The sequence below is a fragment of the Onychomys torridus genome, chromosome X, assembly GCF_903995425.1.
Source record: "Onychomys torridus chromosome X, mOncTor1.1, whole genome shotgun sequence".
Lineage (NCBI taxonomy): Eukaryota > Metazoa > Chordata > Mammalia > Rodentia > Cricetidae > Onychomys > Onychomys torridus.
This window is the reverse complement of record NC_050466.1, coordinates 112,734,979-112,757,044: the sequence shown is the minus strand read 5'-3', so window position 1 is coordinate 112,757,044 and position 22,066 is coordinate 112,734,979. Positions and strand designations below refer to the sequence as shown.

Genomic DNA, 22,066 nt, shown 5'->3' with positions numbered 1-22,066 from the left:
GCCTTTTCTAAGATTCAATGCTTATCAGATGTGGTCTAAGACACAATAGAAAATGAAATTATTTTTGATTTTCCCTTGACTTCTGCTAGACTATTTTTGTTTATTATTTAGTATTTATCTTGAGTGGTCATTTCTTTGAATGTTCTCTTATGCATTTCATTTAAGAAATGAAAGATTAGACCAGATATTTTATACTTAGAAGTTTAAATGTATAAACATTTAAAAAGATTAGTATGTGAATATGTTTCAGCTTACCAGACCTATTAAAGGGTCAAATTGCATGAGTATATTTCAGAAACATTTATAAAGTTAATTGACAATTTAAATAAATATATTAATCATAGTACACTTTATTAAATAATTAAAATTCAGAGAGACATTAATTATATACCTCACAAGAATAAAAGGGAATTTAGCTTTCAATAAGAAATAATTCATTTTAGGATAAACAACCTCCTTAAGGCAGAACTCAGAGTAAATTTTAAATACCACTATTACTATTTATTTTTATCTAATTGCTGAATTTTAAAAGAGAATATATTAAAAGTAATGTGATGAGTGTATATTAGACCTTTTGGTGTTTTAAATAATAATCGAGGCAACACTGATTAACCTCTTCAGTACTTTAAAATTTTCACTTGGTGAAGAAAAGTAGCTTTCTGACTTCGAGTTTTCTAAAATTAAATCTTTCAGTGTCCATGAATACAGACAGGGCAATAAAACATAGGATGGTTCCTTAGAGAAAATATATAATTACAAATTAGTGAGCAACGACTAGGGGTGCCTTTGAGTTATATGAGTTATTTGGTTAAAAGAAAATGGTATGTAATTACAAAACTAGGCACCAATACCTCAGAGGTAAAATCATCTTAATTTCTGAACAGTTCGTTCATCTTTTCAAACAAAGTCATAGGTAATATTAATGTTTAAATACCCAACTATAACCTCGTGAAACCAGAGAAAATACTTGCATTTAAAGATTATCATTCCTTAGAACATAACATCACAAATGTCTTAGGGTGAGATGTCTATTTGACTTTTGTATCACTTTGATTTTAATTCAAGAGCTCCCATGGTTTCTATAGCATATTATGCTATGAAACAACTATGATTTTATGCAATTACTGTTGTACCAATACCATAAATATTTAAACTTTGTGGGGTTTTTTTTGTTTGTTTGTTTGTTTGTTTGTTTGTTTTTTGAGACAGGGTTTCTCTGTGTAACAGTCCTGGCTGTCCTGGAATCTGTTTTGTAGACCACATTGGGCCTAGAACTCACAGAAATCTGGCTGTCTCTGCCTCCTGAGTGCTGGGATTAAAGGTGTGCACAATTACACCTGGCTCCATAAATATTTCTATACTGCATTAAAATGGATAGGCCTGTAGTCAGCTACAGTCTTGAAAAAAAGCATTATTTATTTATTTAGGCATGCTTTAAACTCAGACTGGCCTTGAACTCCTCCTGATTATCCTACATCACCTCCTAAGTGCCTGGGTTACAGACATATGCCACCATGCTTGATACAAATGAGACCAATTTTTTTTTCTTTGTTTTTTTTTTTGTTTTTTTTTTTGTTTTTTGTTTTTTTGGCTTGGGACTAACTAGAAAAGATTTACGATTCCTAAGAGTTGGCTCCAGTGAGGGCAGCAAAGAGCTGCAATGAGGAAACACTGCTTCTGTCATCATTTCTACAGCATGCTCTTTATGAAGTTGCTCATTGACTCTTCCAAGCTACCAGTGCAAAACCACTGGGTACTTACTCAATGGACAATACCAGACCAAACACAGGACTAACCATAAGTGATCCTTCTAAGGTTATATATGTTTGCTCCCTTGATTCAAGTCAAGTTGAAAGAGAATTTGCATTTAATAAAAAGCTTCACTGGTTAAGCTGAGTAAAACTAAATTCTTTTTTTTTTTTTAAATCTCAGCTTATTTTATATGTAGTATGTCATAAGAGAGAAAAATACTGCACATTAACAATTAATAGTAGCCAACTTTCAGATTATACTTTAGGCATAGATCAAGTACTTGAGGAGTCAAAGATCTAGTAAGACAGTTGTTTTAGTATGGTTCATATGCTGATAAATCTATCTAAAGGAGAAAACTAGTGATTTTATTAAATAAGGTGTCAAAGACTTTATCTGGCTTGCCCACTCAAAGGTAATAACTTTTACTATTTAGAATTATTTTTCTTCTTCAAATAATAAGGTTTAAAAACTGGCACTTGCCAAAAGGATAGGAGTGAGGAGGAGTCCAAAAGCTCTTGACAAAGATTTAGGCCAAGGCAATAGTGTTCCTTTTATGATTTGTTCATCTACACTCGTCACTAAAATCTTTGCATACTATCTGATCTCATTCAGGACGCTTTGTGTCCTATTTATAGCCTATATCAACAGAGGGAAATTGCAGTCCACAAAGAAATGATAAGGACCATTTTTCACTCAGAGCTCTCATGGCAGCTAGTGATTTTTAGTACAGGGGAAATTTATCCCTATCCTTTCAAAGAAATACACTACTAGTGCTCCTATGACATGTGGGATTCTGGATCTTTTATAGGACTATGGCTTCTATGTTAGGGAAAAGAAGAAAGATGAAGTATTATGATTTCTTTAAAGAAACTATTCAACCCATGAGGCTTTAAAAGTATCACTGTTTTAGCAAGTAGGCATTCATATTAGCAGTGCCTTCAACAAAGAAGGGAGAACATGCTTAGAGGGTCTGTTAATTGTTGAAATTTGGTGATATTTTAAAGTTTATCCTGAATTGTGAGGGCAATGAAAATGATGTAACTTCTACATCAGAGTCAATCCTAGAATAATTAATATGTGCTGGATGGATTAATTATTCACTCACTCATAAAGTATAATTTGGATACTGGTGCTCAAGGTATTGCTTGATCTAATTAGAGTGATAGTAGCATATTCATTTGGAAAAAAGAGAAAAACAATGCTAAATTAACAAACTATATTGAATATATCTTTGAAGAAATACTATGCAAACAAAAGAAATATATTCATGGGAAACCAATATACTTTTAGGTAGCTCTTTGAAAATCTGTTTCCCAGGGTGGCCTTTCTATAACAGGAAGAGAGTCTTCTTACTTAAAAGTTCCTTTTAAATGGCAAAAATCTGCAGTGGAATTCTTTTAAATTTCAAATAGCCTATAAATGATCAACTAGGGTAGAGCAGATGTTGAGCTTCACCTATAACCAAAAATGATTATGGAATAGTAGGATGTTCCTTTTCTACTGGAGAATTAGGATTTTTACTAGCTTGAACTATATGAAGCTGGCATTTTTATAGGTCAAAAGTGATCAAACTGCAATAATTTCATATGGTTTGAAATAAGACTTAGAAGCACAATTAGGTCGCTTAAACTATTATTAACCCTCTAAGAAAACATTTCTGAACAGCAGAGAGGTAGGCAAATACAAGTGAGAGACAGCCCAATGTAGAAAGCAATTCCAAAATACATCACTTGAAAAAACATGGATTTCTAACAGTTCTTACAATCCACAACACTAAACTCCATATTCTATGTCTACATGAGTTACTAATGCAACCACCATGACAAGATCACACAGGACGCCAAGGCATCAGTTTTCTCTTTGGGCTATTATTTTGATGATGGTAATGCTGCCCATTCTTACAGAGGTTAATATTTTGTTGTTCTTGTTGTTGTTGTTGTTGTTGTTTCTTTCCCTAAAATTCAGGAACAATTTTATAAGATCTCCCAGATTCAGACCCTTTTCTCACTCCAGCATAGGGATACAAGGCAGCTTATCTTGTCATTTTAATGAAACATCTTTGAGGTATGATTTCACTGGGGAGAGATTTAGAAATCAAAGCTGAAACAGGGTTTGTGGAAATAAGTTAATGCAGTACTGAGAAAAACACATTCTCCAGAACTCATTTTTTCCCTCAGCAAGCATTAATGAATGTCAAACCTTTATAGATTAGTTAATATATTTAGAGATAGAGAATACTTGTTTATTTTTCTGAAACCTTAATTCATCTAGTACTTCAGTGAGAATTGAATAAATAAATCCAATTATTATAATGTTTTTCAGAGGAAAATTCAGCAACATTTGCAAAATAAGTCAAATTTAGTTTTTCTACTATAAGCACATAAAATAATGACAACTGTTTTAATATTACCTAGCATATTGATATAACTGCCCCATTTGCACTTTCTTATTAATTATAATTTTATTTTTGTGCACTTGAATTTATCAGATAGGAGAACAAACCAACCAACTCAGTTCAACCAAACACCTAATTACATTTTTCATGCTCTCTGTCATTTTGGTGAGTCTCTTGTAAAAGAAAGTCAGCATGACTTTTATTAATGTCAGAGAATGCATTTTTTCCTTTTGATAGAAGAAGACCTTTCACATTTAGAATTCAATTTTTTTCTCCTAACATTTCCAATGACACAAACATATGGTAAATAAAATTATTCTAATAAATATTAGAGCTAGTGGACCAGTAAGAAAGACTCTGAGCATGCTGTGAATATATCAAAAACCAAAGTGCAGCTGAAATATAAAAATCATTGAACTTTTAAGAAATATTGAATAATTCAATAATTTTCTATAATAGAAATAGGAATTGTAAACAATAATAATGATTAGTTAAGCTCTGTCTATGTATCAGAGAGGGCTGGGAAATGTGATGAGAAAGTTTCCAAGTTTATCAAATTGGTTTCAAGTCTGCTCTTGCAGGGTAGCAGTGGCACATGCCTTTAATCCAGTACTCAGGAGGCAGCTGCAGATAGATCATTGAGTTGGAGGCTAGCCTTGTCTACAGATCAAGTTTCAGGACAGGCAGGGCTACATCCTGTCTTGAAAAAAACCAAAGAATAAAATAGAATAAAATAAAAACTTACATAAAAGTCTGCTTTCACTGATGGGAGCAGATGCAGATACCAACAGCCAAACATTAGGCAAAAAAAGAGCCCAAATTGGAGATCTCCGTCAGGTCCCTTCCCTCAGCGTTTAGGGAACACCTCAGAAGTACTAGGGATCCTCTGCATATATGTAATGATTGTGCGGTTTAGTGTTCTTGTGGGATACTTAACAGTGTAAGTTGGGGATAGTGGAGTCTCTGACTCTTTGGAGTGCTCTTGGCACTCTTTTCCTCCTACTGGGTTGCCTTGTCCAGCCTTGATATGAGGATTTGTGCCTAGTCTTATTGTATCGTGTTATACCATGTTTGGTTGGTTTCACTGGGAGGCCTGTGCTTTTCTGAAGGGTAACCAAGTTGTGGGGGGATCTGTGGGATAGAGGGGGTGGGGGAGAAACGACTGAGTAGAGTGGAGGGAGGGGAAACTACAGTTGGGTTGTACTGTATGATAGAATAATTATTTTTTAAAGTCTGCTTTAGGTTTTCTCACCAAGAGTATAAGTACAGTTGGCCAAAAGAAAGACGATGCATGGAATGATTACAACAAAAAGAAGGGAATAATGATTGTATTCAAGAAAAAATTGAACTTGTAAGGAAAAGAAGTACAGTTTACGTTTATCCTTATTGTATAAGGATAACCCGTGTTTTTACATTGTTGTTCTCCTGGGACATTAAGAAACATTCCCTTTGTCTTACAGTTATACGCAGGCATGCATATAGGTAGAAAACTGGGCTAGATCATGTGGAGGGCATCCTAACATTTTATGAAAGTCAAACCATAGAAAATAAATTCAAAGAACTGATATTGGCCATTGTGAACTCCCTATAAAGCACCGATAGAGAGACATGAAATTCTAGAAACCAATGTCACTTAACACTATGGTTTGGAACTGCTTTGACTGTCCCCCTCAACGATTCATGTGTTAATCCCTATTGTGAAGCAGTAAGGGTGCAGACTGAAATCAACTGTGGTGTTTCGAAGCACATCATTAGGGAGGTGCTAAAGCTTACATAAGGTTATTAGAGTAGAATTGCTTCATTGGATCAGTCCAGAGAAACATACATTTTCTCCATCTCTGGCTATTTAATGTTCTGCCCCACCTCAGGACTCTGTTACCAGGTGCTACCCACTTTGGATCTGCAGAACCAAAAGCCCAAATAAACCCCCTTTCATTAAATCTTACCCAGTCTGGGCTATTGTTGTATAGAAACAGAAAATGGATGAAGAAATTATTTATAGAGAATGCTCTGTAAACTCTCCGTTGATATAATACCTTAAGCCACTAGGGATTAAAAAAGAAAGAGGAATCTTGGTGGTGAAATATATGAGAAATTTGAAGCCATTGTTATATGTAAAGTATTCATCAGAGAAAAATGTTCAAATCTACTTTAAGAGAGATTGGAACTATTTCTTAATATATCCAAAGAGGGCTGAAGATTATTTTTGGCAGTTATCAAGGGAAAAGCTCTCTCTTTTTTATTTGCTACAGAGATCATTCTAGAATTGATAGAAAAAGATAGAGATTTTAAAATAAATAAAAGAGGTCACTTACAGGAAGAGCCTTTTTAAGAAGTGGGGTATTGTGAAAAGATTCTTACTTTTATTCAAGTCAAAGTATTCATTTTATTTTGTGAGCAAAGTATGCAGATTTTGCTCCTTTTGGCAATTCTATTACTTACATAAAACAGGGGCTTTGTGTGCCTCTGCAAACAGCATAGTTGGGGACAATGGCCACTTGTTGCTCCTGAGTTCCCTGGACATAGTACTCTACTGAAGGCATTTTTAGATACTTCATAATTTTTGATCAAATTATTGGAGGCAATTGTGGCAAAATAATGTGTAGCATAAGAATTTGTCTTGATTGTCCATTTTCCACAAATGTCCTTTTGGACATTTGAAGTAGGACTATAAAGCCTTCACAATAATGTACTACTTATGATTTCTGATCATTTCTAAATGATATTTTCTTTTCTTTTACATTTATAAAATCCTATTAAGGAAGAATTTCCTCCTTGTTAAGTCACTTCTCTGAAAGGCTACAATAACTTTTTTAATGCAATCAAATGTGATTCAGTAAGAAAATGGTCTCAATGACCCAATCCTTGTCGTTGAAAAGAAACGCTTGTTAAAAATATATATGAAAGTTTCCATTAAGAGTGAATAAAAGACCCTTAAAATACACATACACAGATTATCATAGAAAAAGCATGGTGATAATTGGTAGAAGGTAATGTTCTTCAGTTCCTGAACAGCTGTACAATTCATTATCTGTCGCCTTTCCATTATGAAGGAATTCTATTTTAATAAAGAAAGGAAAATGCTAAGAAATTCCTCTGCAAATCATTTTTACAAACTAAATCCACATACATACATACATACATACATACATACATACATACATACATACAGAATGTAAATCACTTTCCTGAATTTATTTGGCATGTAGTTTTGAAAACAAGACAGCGGGGATCCCAGAAACATGCACAGTTTCAAGAGTATCTTCTCATGTTGTCACAGAAAGGTTCTTGATTCTGACAGAGCCTGTCACAGCCAGAAGATTAAATTTCTTTTTGAAAAACAAAGTAGGTAGAAAAGGGTCTCTAGCAAAAGCACAATGATATTATGACTCAATATTAAAAGATAATTAAAAACATGTTCAAACATTAGCAATCTAGGACAAGGCAAGCTCTAGTCTCTGCTCTACTCTTCTGTGCTAACTAGCAAGTACTTTGGCCTTGACTATGTGCTGCTTCAGCACAGCTGTCAACCTGTAAAACAGGATCATGTGTCATTGGATTCTTGAGGTCTAAACTTCAGTTACAGCAGAATCACCAGGAGAGCTCACTAAATAACAACTTGCTGTCCCCATGACCCATCATCTCCAGTTGCTTATTCAGTAGTTCAGTATGAACACAGAAATTATATTTCTACCAAATTCTCACATTATGTTTAAGCTACTGATCTAGGGACTGTATTTGTGAACTACTGTCCTAGAAGAATTCTAAGACAAGACTCCAATGTGCTAACACTTACAGCAACAGAATGTATGATGAAATGGGACAAATGGAAAGACCGTCCCTATAAAGTTACCAAGAATGAGAAATGTCTCCCAAAGTCCTAAAGAGTCGTGTGTGTGTGTGTGTGTGTGTGTGTGTGTGTGTGAAAGCCAGAGGTCAATGTTTTCTGATTTCTTCTATTGTTCTACACCTTATTTTTGAGACAGGTTCTCTCATTAAATGTGGACCTCATATACTGGTTAGACATTGGGATTCTCCTGACCCTACATTGAGCATAACATTCAAAGTATCTGTATTCCTAGGAACCTCCTAGAAAATTAACAGTTATTAGTTTATTGCTGAATTCTACATTCGGGCATGACCTAAATATATAAAGCACTAGAAGTATATTATGACATATGGGGCATTACATTTCTAGGAAAAATTTGAACTAACCAAATGTGCTTTAGAAATGGAATGAAATAGAAAAAAAGCCTTTCCTACAGTGCCTAATATAATTGTGAAAACACAGAACAGAGGGAAATGCAAGAGAACACAAAGAGATTACTTAATTCATCTCAAATAGAGATGGAATTGCTGAGGCAGTTCTCACCACCTTATTTATATATCAGAGTGCTCACAAATCATGATGTCACCTACCAGGCAGCAATGCATCAGGAAGTATGTGACAGTGCAACAATGCTGAAGATGGAGGGAGAGCAGCACAGCAGAATGATGAAAAGGCATCATCAAGTCATAAAATCCGCATGGCTTTACGGATAAATATTACATAAAAGCATTACATGATAATCAGAAACTCGTTTCAGAAACTCCCTACTGCCAAGAAAGTAATGTTCATAACAAAGAACTTACATTTGGTGAACTAAAGGTTGGCACATCTTGGCTATCTTGAATTTAATTTACAGATGGCCAACAGGCAAGAATCTTTTCCCTATCACATTTGTGAGACAACTAACAAAAAAGTCCACACAAACAAATTGGCATATGGTCTCATTTTTCCAGTTTAAATAGTTAGTACAGCATACTACCGCCTAACATAGATGGTGCCACAGCCATGGATGTAACTTCCACTTTTACTTTGGTACCTAATCACAACACATTTATTCCTCAGTTCCTATGTATTTATTCATTTGAGACATGGCTTTCTGTAACTCAGGCTGGCTGGAAGTTGCTACACAGCTTAGAATGACCTTGAATTACTGATCAACTGACCTTCATCTTTCAAGTACTAGGATTACAGGTGTAAACCACGGTGCCAGGCTTCGTTGTTACTTCTTTTTAAAGAATTTTTTTTTTGAGGCAAGATTTCACTATGGAAATCAGGCTGGCCTCCAACTCAGTGATCTGCCTGCCTTTGCCTCCCAAGTACTGTGAATAAAGGCATATGCTATCACATCAGGCTAGTTTCTATATCCTTCACTCATGCTGTTCACTATTGAAGTCCAGAGTCCACAATATTTTTTTCATAAGGTTATATTTATGTGTGATTTTAATAAGGAAATTCCATACCTCTTCTTCTATAATTGCTTCCTTCACTTATTTGGGGTGTTCCAGTCAGAGCCTGGATGAAGACAGCGAGGCTGCAAGCTTCACATACAGCCTCTCCTACTCTTATTTTGAAAAGTTAGGAGAGATGCAGTCCTTTGGGGCTTTCATTTATTGTTAGGTTTACTCAAGTGAAAATGGATATTTTCAACATGCTTTAGTCACAGGAGCTTAGACGATTACTTAAAAGTACAGGTTACATGTACTGTGGGAAGATGGATTGTGGTTGCATTTAATGATTAATGCAACTGTGGTTCATCTTTAAAGGCATCTCTACAGTCCCAGTGTCAATTTCTCCTTGAAAGATGATCAGATAGTCCTTAAAACATAGCTGTATTGACTAAGAACAAAGAAAAAGAGATGCAAAGGACAGTATACCAAGACCTAATAACATAATGGATTCAGCTTACAATGGGTAGAGCTCTGCCTCGGAACTGGTTGCCTCAAACAAGAAAAACACCCTTTTAAAACACAAGGGAAGACACAGGGGAGGCAGTTTCATATACCATACCTCAGTTCAGGAGAAAGAGGTCGGTTAAGCACTCTGTCCTGAGACATACACCTTTCATTTTCAATTGTTTTCAAATAAAAAGAGAGAAATTCCCTTTTCAAGTTGGATTGTTTAAATGCACCTACAGCTACTCCTGTCTGGCAAAGGCTAGGCAAGCTCTCCCTACTGATGCATTTCAAAAAAGGTTCAATTGGCAAACGAAAGCAAGTGCAAAGGGTTTTTGACAAAAGAGGACTAGAGGGAACACATTTTCCTTTCACGGAAATACTGTTCTAGAAAATCAGACAAGGTAGCAAGTCAACCACGAATGTATAAGATACTGGTGAGAGGAAAAAGGAATTTGAAATTTTTCAAAGCAGCAACTGCATAGAATTATTAACTTTAAATATTCAGGTAAAGATCATGTTCTAAAAATAATGGGCTAGACAATCAAACAAAGCCACACATTTTACCTTTCACCTTACAGCACAGCCTAATCCAGCATTCTTTGAAAATGTAATTGGCTTAACCCACACAAGGACACAAATCTGAACTAAAATGTCCTGGATCCTGTCTGATCATCAACATGGCTTATTTTAGAACTATAAGTATCCAGGACTCAGCAAATAGATTAGGTTAAATCAAAATCAGAAGCTCTGAAATAACTACATTGATAAAGAGAGTGTCATTTTTTTTAAAGCAGTGTTAACTTAAGGTAGATTCCAGAATTGGTTCTAATAAATAAAAGTATTCTATCATCCTTGGTTAATTGTACATTTAAAAGGATAATTATTTTTTGATACCCAAATGAATTATATTATCTTCTTCTAGGCTTTTATTAAATAGCATATGAAACCTACAATTGATTAGGAAGACAGTCAGACATTCTAAGTTTAAGTTTTAATGTTTTTCTAATATCATCTTAACAAAGGCAAAACTATTTTCTGAAACTAAGACATGTTTTTATCCCCACAATTTCTCACTAACTAGTCACGACATTTTCTACTTTATTGATGTTCCATATGTGAAGGAAATAACTGATGATTGAGGTTTGGTCATTTGAAAAGAAGAAACACAGAACGTTTTAAACATAAATATATATCATATATGTAAAAAGACATTTAATTTACATGTTAAATGTTCTGCACACTCTATGAGAGTATACACATCCATACACATGTAGGTCTACATGCCCGAGTCATTACTTCTTACAGCAGAGGTACCCATAGACAGAATGCCTGGTAGTTAATAACCCTTTAAGTAGGATAATGGTTCTGATTTGTAAGACAACAATACTGTGATTAGGGTGTGTCACTCTGCTCAGTATACTCTGAATACTCAATAAAAACATAGAATTAAAATTAAAGCATTGAAAAATTTTCATCTGTGATAGTTCTTTTGCACATTTAATACAGCAATAAATTTTGTCCTTTATGAAGACCAAGGCTTCAAGGACACACTGTAGGTGGAACAAATATATTTTTTTAAAAGCATTATTAGAGACTCAGATGGATTCAGTGCAGTTTGTTAGTTCTCTGAATCTGTTAGGTGTAATTACTGACATGGATCCAAATGCATTCGACTGAGAAGAGAGCCAAATTAACCACAATGTGGGTATATAACAGCTGTTAGTCATTTGATACTTTTCTACACTAAGAATGAAAATCTTAAAATATGGAACCAAAGCATATCTCTAATAAGTGATTAGGCCACCTACGATGTATTTTGGTCATTTCTTATGTAGTCAATTTTATTGTTTTCACACACCTGCTCCAATATTCTCATAGATTTTTTTCCTAGTGAAGACACCTAAGGCATACATAGCAACACACACACACACACACACACACACACACACACACACACACACATACACACACATAAACACGTATATATACTGTAAAGAAAAGCCAAGTTTGTAATTGCCAGCTTAACTCATCTCCTACACAGGACTGATGAAATCTTTCTAAATGCTCAGCACACAGAAGACAGCTCTTACAGTTTGTATGAATTCAAGGTTCTGCATTTAGAATGTAAGAATGCTTAATGAGACCTAAGTAAATACCTATCTTGTTTCACATATTTATTTTCGTCTCCCCATTTAGAAGAATATTTTTAGTAGTTGTAGAAACTTGTTTTCTGCAAGGGTTGATAGAAAGAGAGTTTAGCACTTATTTCCACTGAACTGATACCATATTTGTAATTACTGTATGAGGTCAGAAAAAATAATCACTAATGATAAGTGGCTAAAATGCTGTGGATATCGCTCTGTGTAAATAAAGTACTGATTGGCCAGTGGTCAGGCAGGAAGTATAGGCGGGACAACAGAGTAGAGAATTCTGGGAAGTAGAAGAATGGAGAGAGACACCGCCAGCCGCCGCCATGAGAAGCAACATGTAAAACACTGGTAAGCCACGAGCCACGTGGCAAAGTATAGACTAACAGAAATGGGTTAATTTAAGATAGAAAAAGCAGATAACAAGAAGCCTGCCACGGCCATACAGTTTGTAAACAATGTAAGTTTCTGTGTGCTTTCTTGGTTGGGTCTGAGCGATTGTGGGACTGGCTGGTAAGAGAGATTTGTCCTGACTGGGTCAGGCAGGAAAACTCTAACTACACTAAAATATGATACAGGAAGAAACACTTAAAACTTTATAATCTAGAGTATATTCTAGAAGTAGTTTAGATTAAGTATACTCACATAGACTAATGCAGTCACTAATACTGTTAAAAATGGCTTACTAGAGACTACAATAAGATCCTAGTGACCAACCAATTAGTACAGATCATGCACTATCTGCCCAAAATTATATTTGACTGTCATATGCTGTACATTTTCACGTGTGTGAAGTATAAAGGCAAAATCCCATCAAAGGTAAGGAGATTTGGAGTGGGGAAATGAGGGTTGTGCACTGATAAGACTTTAGAATAAGATAAGACAATGCATGTTAAAGACTGAGGTGCAAATTGTTTCTTTGTTAGTCATAAAATTATATTAATCAAAACATCTCTTATTTTAGGCTAGCCAATTAAAAGTCACCTGCATATATTTACTGAAAATAATTTTATTATTGTTTATTAAGTGCCAACTGTATTCTAGGCAAATGCTCAGAGAGATTTTCATATATACTCTTAATTACCTCATATAAAAATCCCATGAAATAGATGCCATTCCTTTCTCTGTCTTTTAAATGAGGAAGCTGAGGATCAGTAAGCTTAATTGAACTGTCAAGGACACATTGTATATGGAACACTCAAGTTTTTCTGGCTTTAAAGACAGAGAGGTAAACTGATTTCAATTGCAGTTAGTCAATGATGGGACATCTGCCTTAGATGACATAACATCAAAAGTCAGCAGGTTATTGGTGATTGCTACGGTGGGAATGATTATCAAATGAATGACAACAACATGGCATGATGTTTTCTTAAAATGGACCCAAAGATATTTCATTAAGACAACACAGTCCAGGCACAAGGAAATGGCTCATTCGGTAGGAGTGCTTACTGTATAAGCATGAGGAACAGAGTTCCAATACCCAGCAACCATATTAAAAAAGAAAAATCCAGGCATGGCTGGCATGGAACTGCAACCCCCATCCTGTGTAAGGCAGAGTCAGGACGATTGCTGGGGACTGATGGAAACCCTGTCTTGAGGGAATATGGAGAGCGACAGCAGGACTCAACGTTCTCTGGCCTCCAACTGTTCATGGATGTGCACACGGTACACATACCTTAGTGTGCTAAATGTTCTAAAGACCTGGGTAAAATTTACTGTACTGAATAGTTTTGAGAAAGCCACACCCCAATCTCCATTGAAAGATTCCAACCTAGAGAACAAAGAGAAATAGCTCTGATTTTTGAATAACTATATATTTCTTTACATGTTTGGTAATATAGAGAACAAGACAGTTTAAATAAGTAGGACATCATTATGATATTCCTCTAGTTTACAAAAAGAAGGTTTTACCAAGTCATGATTTTCTTTTAGTTCCATCAAGTATATGAACTTGCTTAACATGCATTAGCATCTATGAACTATTCCTTAACATATGTAAAATATGCAAGAATGGTGGTATGTATCACCTCAGTAATTTATATTATCAGAGATGCATAAATACTATTTGAATAGATTTTATCATTTGTGAGATTTTGCATCTGTAAGTTAGGTTACTATCATTTAAGATCTGGAATATGACAGCAAGAAATATAGTTTTAAACTATCCTAATTTATAAAAAAATCCATGGAAAAAGCATTTATTTACTTAGATGATGTAATTGTTTTTCCGAGTTAGGTCTCTCTACTTAGTTCAGGCTACCTTAAACTCAAGACCTTCCTTGCCTCTGCCTCAGAAGTGTTATGATTATAGGTGTGCAATGCCATGCCCAAGTCAAGAGATAATTATTTTACATTTTGGAAAACAGAGTAAACCAAAATTGCTATCAATCATTATTTCTAGAATTTACTTCTTTGCTAAATACAGTTGATGTTTATCAGGAAAAGGTTTCATATAACTCTAAGAACAGGCATTTGAAGAGGGGAATTGAAGAGATGTAAGAGAAGGACAGCAGCCTATGCTCTAGGTTGGAGCAGGCTTCCTGGAGAGAATGTGCCTGTACATTGCATTAAAACACTAAGGCATATGCATCAAAACTTGCTATTCTCCTCTGACAAGATTGACTGATCCTCATTTACTATCAATGGACTAGAAGGCAACAGGCAATAGTAATTTCCATATGATAGTATATGAAGAAGAACAAAACCATTCCTGATTAAATAATATTTGCATCAGAATCACAGCTGTAGTTTGCAATTTTAAAATATCCATTTTTTATATTTTCCCTATTGCTTCCTGCTAGTCATTGAAGGTAATTTGCTGACTTCCATAAACATGGAAAGAAAGAGATTTATTTATAAATATTTGGTAAGCTTTCTTTCTCTACCATCATAACTAATTAATGGTTTTAATGGCCCCTAAGTTAATTATCGTCTATATCAACATAAGCACAGGATGGAGAATGTAGATTATTCCCAGTACTTTATGTAGTTCATGTACTGTGCACACACTGAACACATTTATTGATTTAGCATAATTTTTGCTGCATGTAAATTAGCTTTCTCCATTTTACATTCAAATAAATACTATATTACTGTGCATGCTCTAATTATGATTATTTTGGAAATGGTGCAATAAATGTTAGTTGGATGAATGAAATAACCTAATACGCTAAAAGACATCAATATATAATTATCTATTGGTAAAACAGCAGTTCTGAAAAAAGAAGCCTCTTGCTCTCTAACAAAACCGTGGCTTGCAATTCACAATGTCTTTCTTCATTCTTTCATGAATTTTTTCCTTCCTGCTAGCACCGTCTTAAGCTGCCACAGGTTTCAAGTCCTTTGAAGAAAGAATCAGCTACCAGCTAACTCCTTTTTCTTCACCTTTCACTGTTCTTTCTCAGCACCATCCTCCTTGTAGTCACCTCTCCTTTCTTGTGCTTCAGGCTTACTACTTCAGCAATCTCCAAGAGGATTCCTTCAATAACCTGGGCTCTCCTCCCTCATTATGCCATAACTCGTGTCTCACTTCCAAGGACTTTCATAGGCTGGCTCCATCCTCCCTTTCCCACAATTCTCCAAACCCAACTGTCTTCCTGACCTTGGTAACAGTAGAAAATATCCACTTAGCATGAAAGCATCAGAGACTGAGAATATGTTAAAGACATCATTGTATAGTTGCTGTGTAGGTTAGAGTACAAATAATGCGCACCACTGGCAATTTTGTTGGTTCCCACAGTTAGTATTCACTATAGAGAAAAAATACTGGTATCATTTCACGTTTTAAGTTAGGAAAGTCAGCACAGAAAGCTGCAATATGCTGACAGAGATGATAGCCTAGTAAATGATGGAGACAGGACTAGAATATAGGATCTCATCCTCTTCATCATCTTGTTAAGGCCCTGCTACCTGACATGCTGATGTGTAGCACTGCTGATGCTATTCCCCTTTCCTTAAATAGCTTGGCCTCTATTTAGCAAATATTTGACCCATTATTCAAGGAGTAGCTCAACTAACATGCACAGAAACTACACTTAGTCTTCGCCATGAAGAGTTGACATTTTGCCAGACCAAATTGATTTCTCCCTTTGGATAGGCCTACAAAGCAAATAATCTCTATCATGTATCAGCACACAATTTACTAGTTGCTGTTTCAGCTTTACAAAATCTCTTTGACAAAACTGATAACTTCCTAAAGGTGGGAACTATTCCTTGAGCATTTTCCAGATTCTTCAATGAGCATTAAATGACTCATCAGCATCAACATCAAGTATATTCTAGGTCCTGTGTTATTATACTTAATTATCTCATTTAATCTTTGTGAAAACTATAGAAGATAAATGCCACTGTTCTATATTATAGCTGAGGGACCTGAAGCATGAACAGATACAGGAAAAGAACATGAGCATAAAGCTAGGTGGTGGAGCTAAAATGGACCTCTTCTTAACATAGAAATCACTTTTTTAATCAGGCTCACAAATAATACCTTCTTTGCATATAGTACCTATTTTCTCTTTACAATAAAAAATATGGTCTCCTGCCATGACTTTTGCCTTCTGATCTCCAGGTCTCTAAAAATGGCGACTTGATACATGATATTTTTATGGTTCTATCTTGAACATTAACATCTTCTGCTTTGCTTTTGTGATATCTGTACTTATTTTTGAACTATGTTGATGATATCTAGATTTCAGACATAATCTTCTGTGTTATAATTATTCTATTCTTTTTGAATAATTAAATCTCAATACATTTCTCCATGATAAATGTATATAATTTTGTATGCCAGACGACTATATTTCATTGTTGCTACCTAATATTTCTATGAGCTCATGTAAGGTTGTTCTATAATAATTTGACATTTTCTTAAATGAATGCAAAATAGAAATTGTTAACAAGTGCATGTAGTTAGAAACTTAACAAATGCATATAGTTTTAGTTAAATTATAAAAGTTTTTTTAGTTATTATTAGTTTTGTGGTACTGGAAATGTAACCCAGGGTCTTGCAAGTGGGAGACAAGAATTTGACTACTGAACTATATCCCCTATTCCTCAGTTATTATTTTAACTGTATACATTTATAGGGTGCAGTGTATAATTATATACATACACAATGCCCAATAATCAAATCCTAGCAATTGGCACTTAAAGATTTTTACCATTTTTAATTAATGGATAAATTATTCATATTTATGTGATACACGAAGCTCCATCATGTCATATGAATATGTTCTTCTTCCTTTTCTGCATCTTTTCATCCTTACAACTTAAGACTATACCTGCATAACCTTAGAGGGATGTCTTTCAAAATTTATTCTGAAATATGCACATAGACAAAATACTATTGAAATGTATAATAATAATATATTTATAACACAAGCAGCTAATATTGAAGCTTATTATTTCATTGATCTACATAAAGTGACAGACATTAAAAGATAAATATTACTTATTTTCATTTTAAAATTAGATTGGGTTGGTGCATGGGTGACTGCAGTGCACATGGGGGTCAGAAGAGGGCATAATATCTCTTGGAATTGGAATTAGAGGTGGTTGTGAGTTGCCTCAGATGGGTGTTGCGAACTGAACTTGGATCTTCTGAGAGACCAGTATGCATTCTTAAATCTGTCCAGCATGGATAAATCCTATTTTAAAATGTATCTTTTATACTCACATCCCTCAAGCTCAGCATATGCAGAAAAAACTTATTGAAATTTTTACAGTGCTTTCAATAAAACTAGGAGAGATAATTAGTCATGTCTTTGTCAAATGTAGGCATATTTTCAGGGAAATAGTAAAAGACTGGTAAATACTTAGGGAGGATTTAGTGTCTTCCAAAGGAACGTAGCCTTGTTGGTAACTTTGATCTTGGACTTTGAGTCTCCAGAAGTAGAAGATAATAGATTTGTTGGTTTACACTACCACTTTCTAGCATTTTCTTACAGCATATCTATATCTAGTAAGCTAATACTACACAATTATAATCTTCAAACAAAACCCTGTACATGTAGTTTAGATTGATTTCCTGTGTTTCATCCTCATGTATAGAGTTGCTTCTCAAAAATTTTCTTTAAAAATCTCTTTCTTAAAGGTTTCTTTCCAAGGCATTTGAAAACTGAATGTGTTCAAATAATATAACTCATTGTAGCTATTCCAAACAAATCTGTTTTACTACTGAATTTTCTTTCTCTGTGAATATGTTACCTTCCTTCAGTGCCTTCACCTCTCAAATACTACATGTAAGCAATCACCAGAGACTGTCAGCTTTACTTTTTGACACTCTTCTTGTGATGTTTAATATTATGTGTCAACTTGACTGAGCAACATGGTCCAGAAATTTGGTCAAACATTATCCCAGATGTTTCTGGGAGGATATCTTTGAAAGATTCTAACTTTCAAATTGGTGGGCTTGAATAGAGCAGAATGCATTCTCTTCTAAGAATGGATCTCATTGGTCAACTAAAGATCTTAGTAATATGAAAAGACGAATTTTACTCAAGCAGGAGGAAAAAGACACTTAGACTTTGCTGACACCTGGATTTCTAGCCTGTGGAACTTCCTTGTAGATTCTGGACTTGTCAGTTTCCATAAGCACATGGGTCAATACCTTAAAATGTTTGTCTTGCATCAGAGTAAATGCTGCAGAACAGTTACTATTAATGTTGATTGAGAGAGACAAGGATAAGTGTAAAGATCCTGTAGTCACACAACTTCCATTCTATTTCAGTGCTAACATTTGCTGTTCGTATACCCTATTGGGGCAAATTCCTTAAATTGTATGACCCTCAGTTTCTTATCCAAACAATGAGATAATTATAGTGAACACTGCATAGAGATAGAAGGATTGACTTCAAACTTGTCTTAGAATGTAGTAAATCTTAGAATAGTTCTTGCTATATGCTCAGTATTATAAAAGTGCTTGCAATTTTTAATATTGCTATGTACAGCATGAAGTGCTCCAATATCAAGCATACTATGTATCTTGATCAGATTTGGTTTTGCTTTTGTTTTAATTTAACCCTTTGGACCTCTTAGTCCTGGGGGGAGGAGAGGTGCCTCCTTTCTCCTAACTGTGAAAGTTACTTTCTTAAGGGAAACAGCCATGCCTTCCAGTCTTAACTTTTCTAATCACTTTTCTTTGTCTCTGTCCATCTGGCCCCTCATCACCCCATCTGTTTTTAGAGAAAGTATAACTCATTCTGTAGCTCAGTCTGACCTTTCATTTGTGATCCTCCTGTTTCTACTTCCTTAGTGTAGTGAGTATAGATCTACGGCACCATTCTCAGCATTTGCCTTTTCTTCTTCAAAATCTAACCAAAACCAAGTCAGCTTTAACATATGGTCATTCTTGCTAGATGGGAGGACATGTAGTGGACACTAGATACTTAGCCTCAGAGCTGAGCAAGATGCTCTGCAGTATTTTTTCCACAAACTGGCAATAGTGCTGTCAATATTTATTATGACTTAAAATGTACAAACTCCCAAGGAGGACTGTTGTTATGGCACAAAGTGAAGTGAAGGTGTGAACCTCATCTCCCCAATTCAGCTTTTCACTTCTCATCTCACTCTCTTCTTCCTTCATGATGGCCTTCTCTAGAACATACTATCACAATAAATAAATGAAAATCAAGATGTCCACAACATAACACTTTGTATTGATTACCCATAATTTTCAATGTTTAGTGTAGAAGGATAAGAAATAAAAACAGCAATGTGAGAGAAATCTAACAGAAAAAAGTAATAATAGCATAAGTTTTCTACCAAGACTAAAATCACTTTATAATTTAATTTTTTTTTTAAAAAAATCAAATCGCTTTGTACTTTATGCAACTTTATGAAATCCAATTGCTTTTATTTAGCGTAGACTGAAAATAGAACCTAGGGTAAGGTACAAACTAAGTACACGCTCTACCACTCAACAATATGCCCTCTCTCCCCTGCCCCCTTTCTCTGGAAACAGCAATCTGCATGCCTCACAGGCCTGTGTGGTGTCACAGCCTACTTGAAGCATTGGAAATAGCTTTATACCTTTGTTTATATCGATGAGCTGCTTTTTCTTCTTCTGTCGTTCCAGCTTCTCATGTTCAGCTTTCTCTTTTGCAAGTTTGGCTCTCCTGCTCTTCTCTTCCATTTCTTTTCTCTTATGGTTTTCTTTCACTGCTTCCTAAAGACAAACATAAAATAAGTCACGCCCATTTTCTACACACTATAAAATGGAGAAGGTGCACAGTTAAAAAATTCTACAAGTTTGCAGAGATAGCAAATTTTCATAGCAGCCTCAGGGTGTAGGCATATACTGTTTGTTGACAGAGATAAATATTAGCCTTAAGACATTTCTTCTGGAAAAAATATTGAAAATAATCTTTTCAGTTCTTGTTATGTGTTGTGGCAGGAAAACAGGGTTATCTATGTTGTAGATATACTCTTGAAGTTGTTCCAGCAGAACCTAATCCATTATAATCAAGGTATTTTAGTCTATAATGTGGAGGTGCTTGTGTTGCTGGTGGAATGATTACACCTAATGATGCGGACGTGAAACAATCACCTGCAAGTTTTAGAGCATTTTAGATGGTGAGACTGTCAGAAATGATAAAACAGATTACAAACTTTTCAATATTAATGGAATTTCAGTGACTGAGTACATTCCTGTACATGTTATCGGATAAAGTTGAAGCAAAGTGACCCGATGAAATAATGTCAGCTTCTTTGGAGCTCAAATGAGTCTATTCTTTAAAGACACATCAACTATGAGTTCATTCCTTCATGTTCTGTGTTTTTTTTTTCTTTCTGCTATTATGATTGACTGGATATACTTCATAGTATGTCCTTATGTTTATACTTTAGGAAAGTTGATACTTTCCCCAAAACTATATTGTTCCAGCAAGTATAAAAAATAAGAAGATAAAGAAAACCCCAAGAATAGATTTACAAGATTTTGCTTTTGAGAGTCTGAGTGTATAGTGATTTTTTTCCTTCATGTTAAAGAGCATAATAGTTTAAACTACTCCCAAAAACCCCTCTAAACAATTCTCCTGGCTTGAAAGGATTGATTTCTTCCTATAAAATCTAAGTGATTTTTACCTCTGTGGCATCTATTACCCTAGTTAGGCAAATACTCCCCACATTAGGCTAAGAGCACACAACTATCTGGCTACTGTAGACAGAATCAAAGATTTCCACTTAAAGTTACAAATTAGATTTTACATTTCAGTGCAGCCTCTCAATATTAGCACTAATGTCATTTTGGACCAGATGATTTTTGTTGCTGTGTGGGTGTTGGCCTATGCATTAGAAGATGTTTGATAGCATCTTTGGCCTCTACCCATTAGATGCAAATAGCATCTCTTGCAATGTGACAACCAATTAGGTCTCTTGAGACGGCCAAATGTCACCTGAAGGACAAATATGCCCAAATTGAGAACAAGGGGTTTCAGAAAGAAAATTCAGAGAAGACAACCTGGGAGTACTCAGCCTTAAATGGGGGCATACATATTACCTCCTCCAAGACTAAGGGAATACCTTAAAATGGGAGGAAAGAAGAACATAAGTGATGGAAGATATGAAGAAGTACTGTGAAACCATGTCCAATGGGCATGATATGGTCATGGTACTCTTGAACTCACAATAACTATTGTTGCTTACACAGAGACTACAAAGACCAAGCCCATCAACATTTATCCACAGATGGGATACACCCAGAGGATCTTATGGTAGTCTATGGATGCTGAGGGAGATGGAAGTCATGGTTTTCAGTGATGTAGCCACTAGTAGGTTACTCAGGAACCAGTGAACAGCTTTATGTCCATTCCCCCATGAGTAGCCCTGCTCAATCTCAATGTGCTATAAAACAAAACCAAAATAAAACAAACGATATGAAAACAGAATAGGGATTTGGTGAGAGATGTATGGGAGCTGATGGGGATAGAGGAGGCTCAGAGAAGGTAGAGGGATTAGTATGAGCAGAATGTACTGCATACATGTATGAAATTATGAAAATAAATAAATTAATAATCCTCAGAAAACCACCCAGTGCTGACTTAAAATCAGG

General features: G+C 35.1%; 1 protein-coding gene across 4 annotated transcripts in view; it reads right to left on the bottom strand.

Moving 5' to 3' along the window:
* Diaph2 (diaphanous related formin 2) overlaps positions 1-22,066 on the bottom strand; it is a 747,093-nt gene that overhangs the window by 157,090 nt on the left and 567,937 nt on the right. For all 4 annotated transcript variants that reach the window (XM_036175402.1, XM_036175403.1, XM_036175404.1 and 1 more), the window contains one exon: positions 20,047-20,182. In XM_036175402.1, coding sequence (XP_036031295.1) covers positions 20,047-20,182 — 136 coding nt within the window. The remainder of the gene's footprint in view (positions 1-20,046; positions 20,183-22,066) is intronic.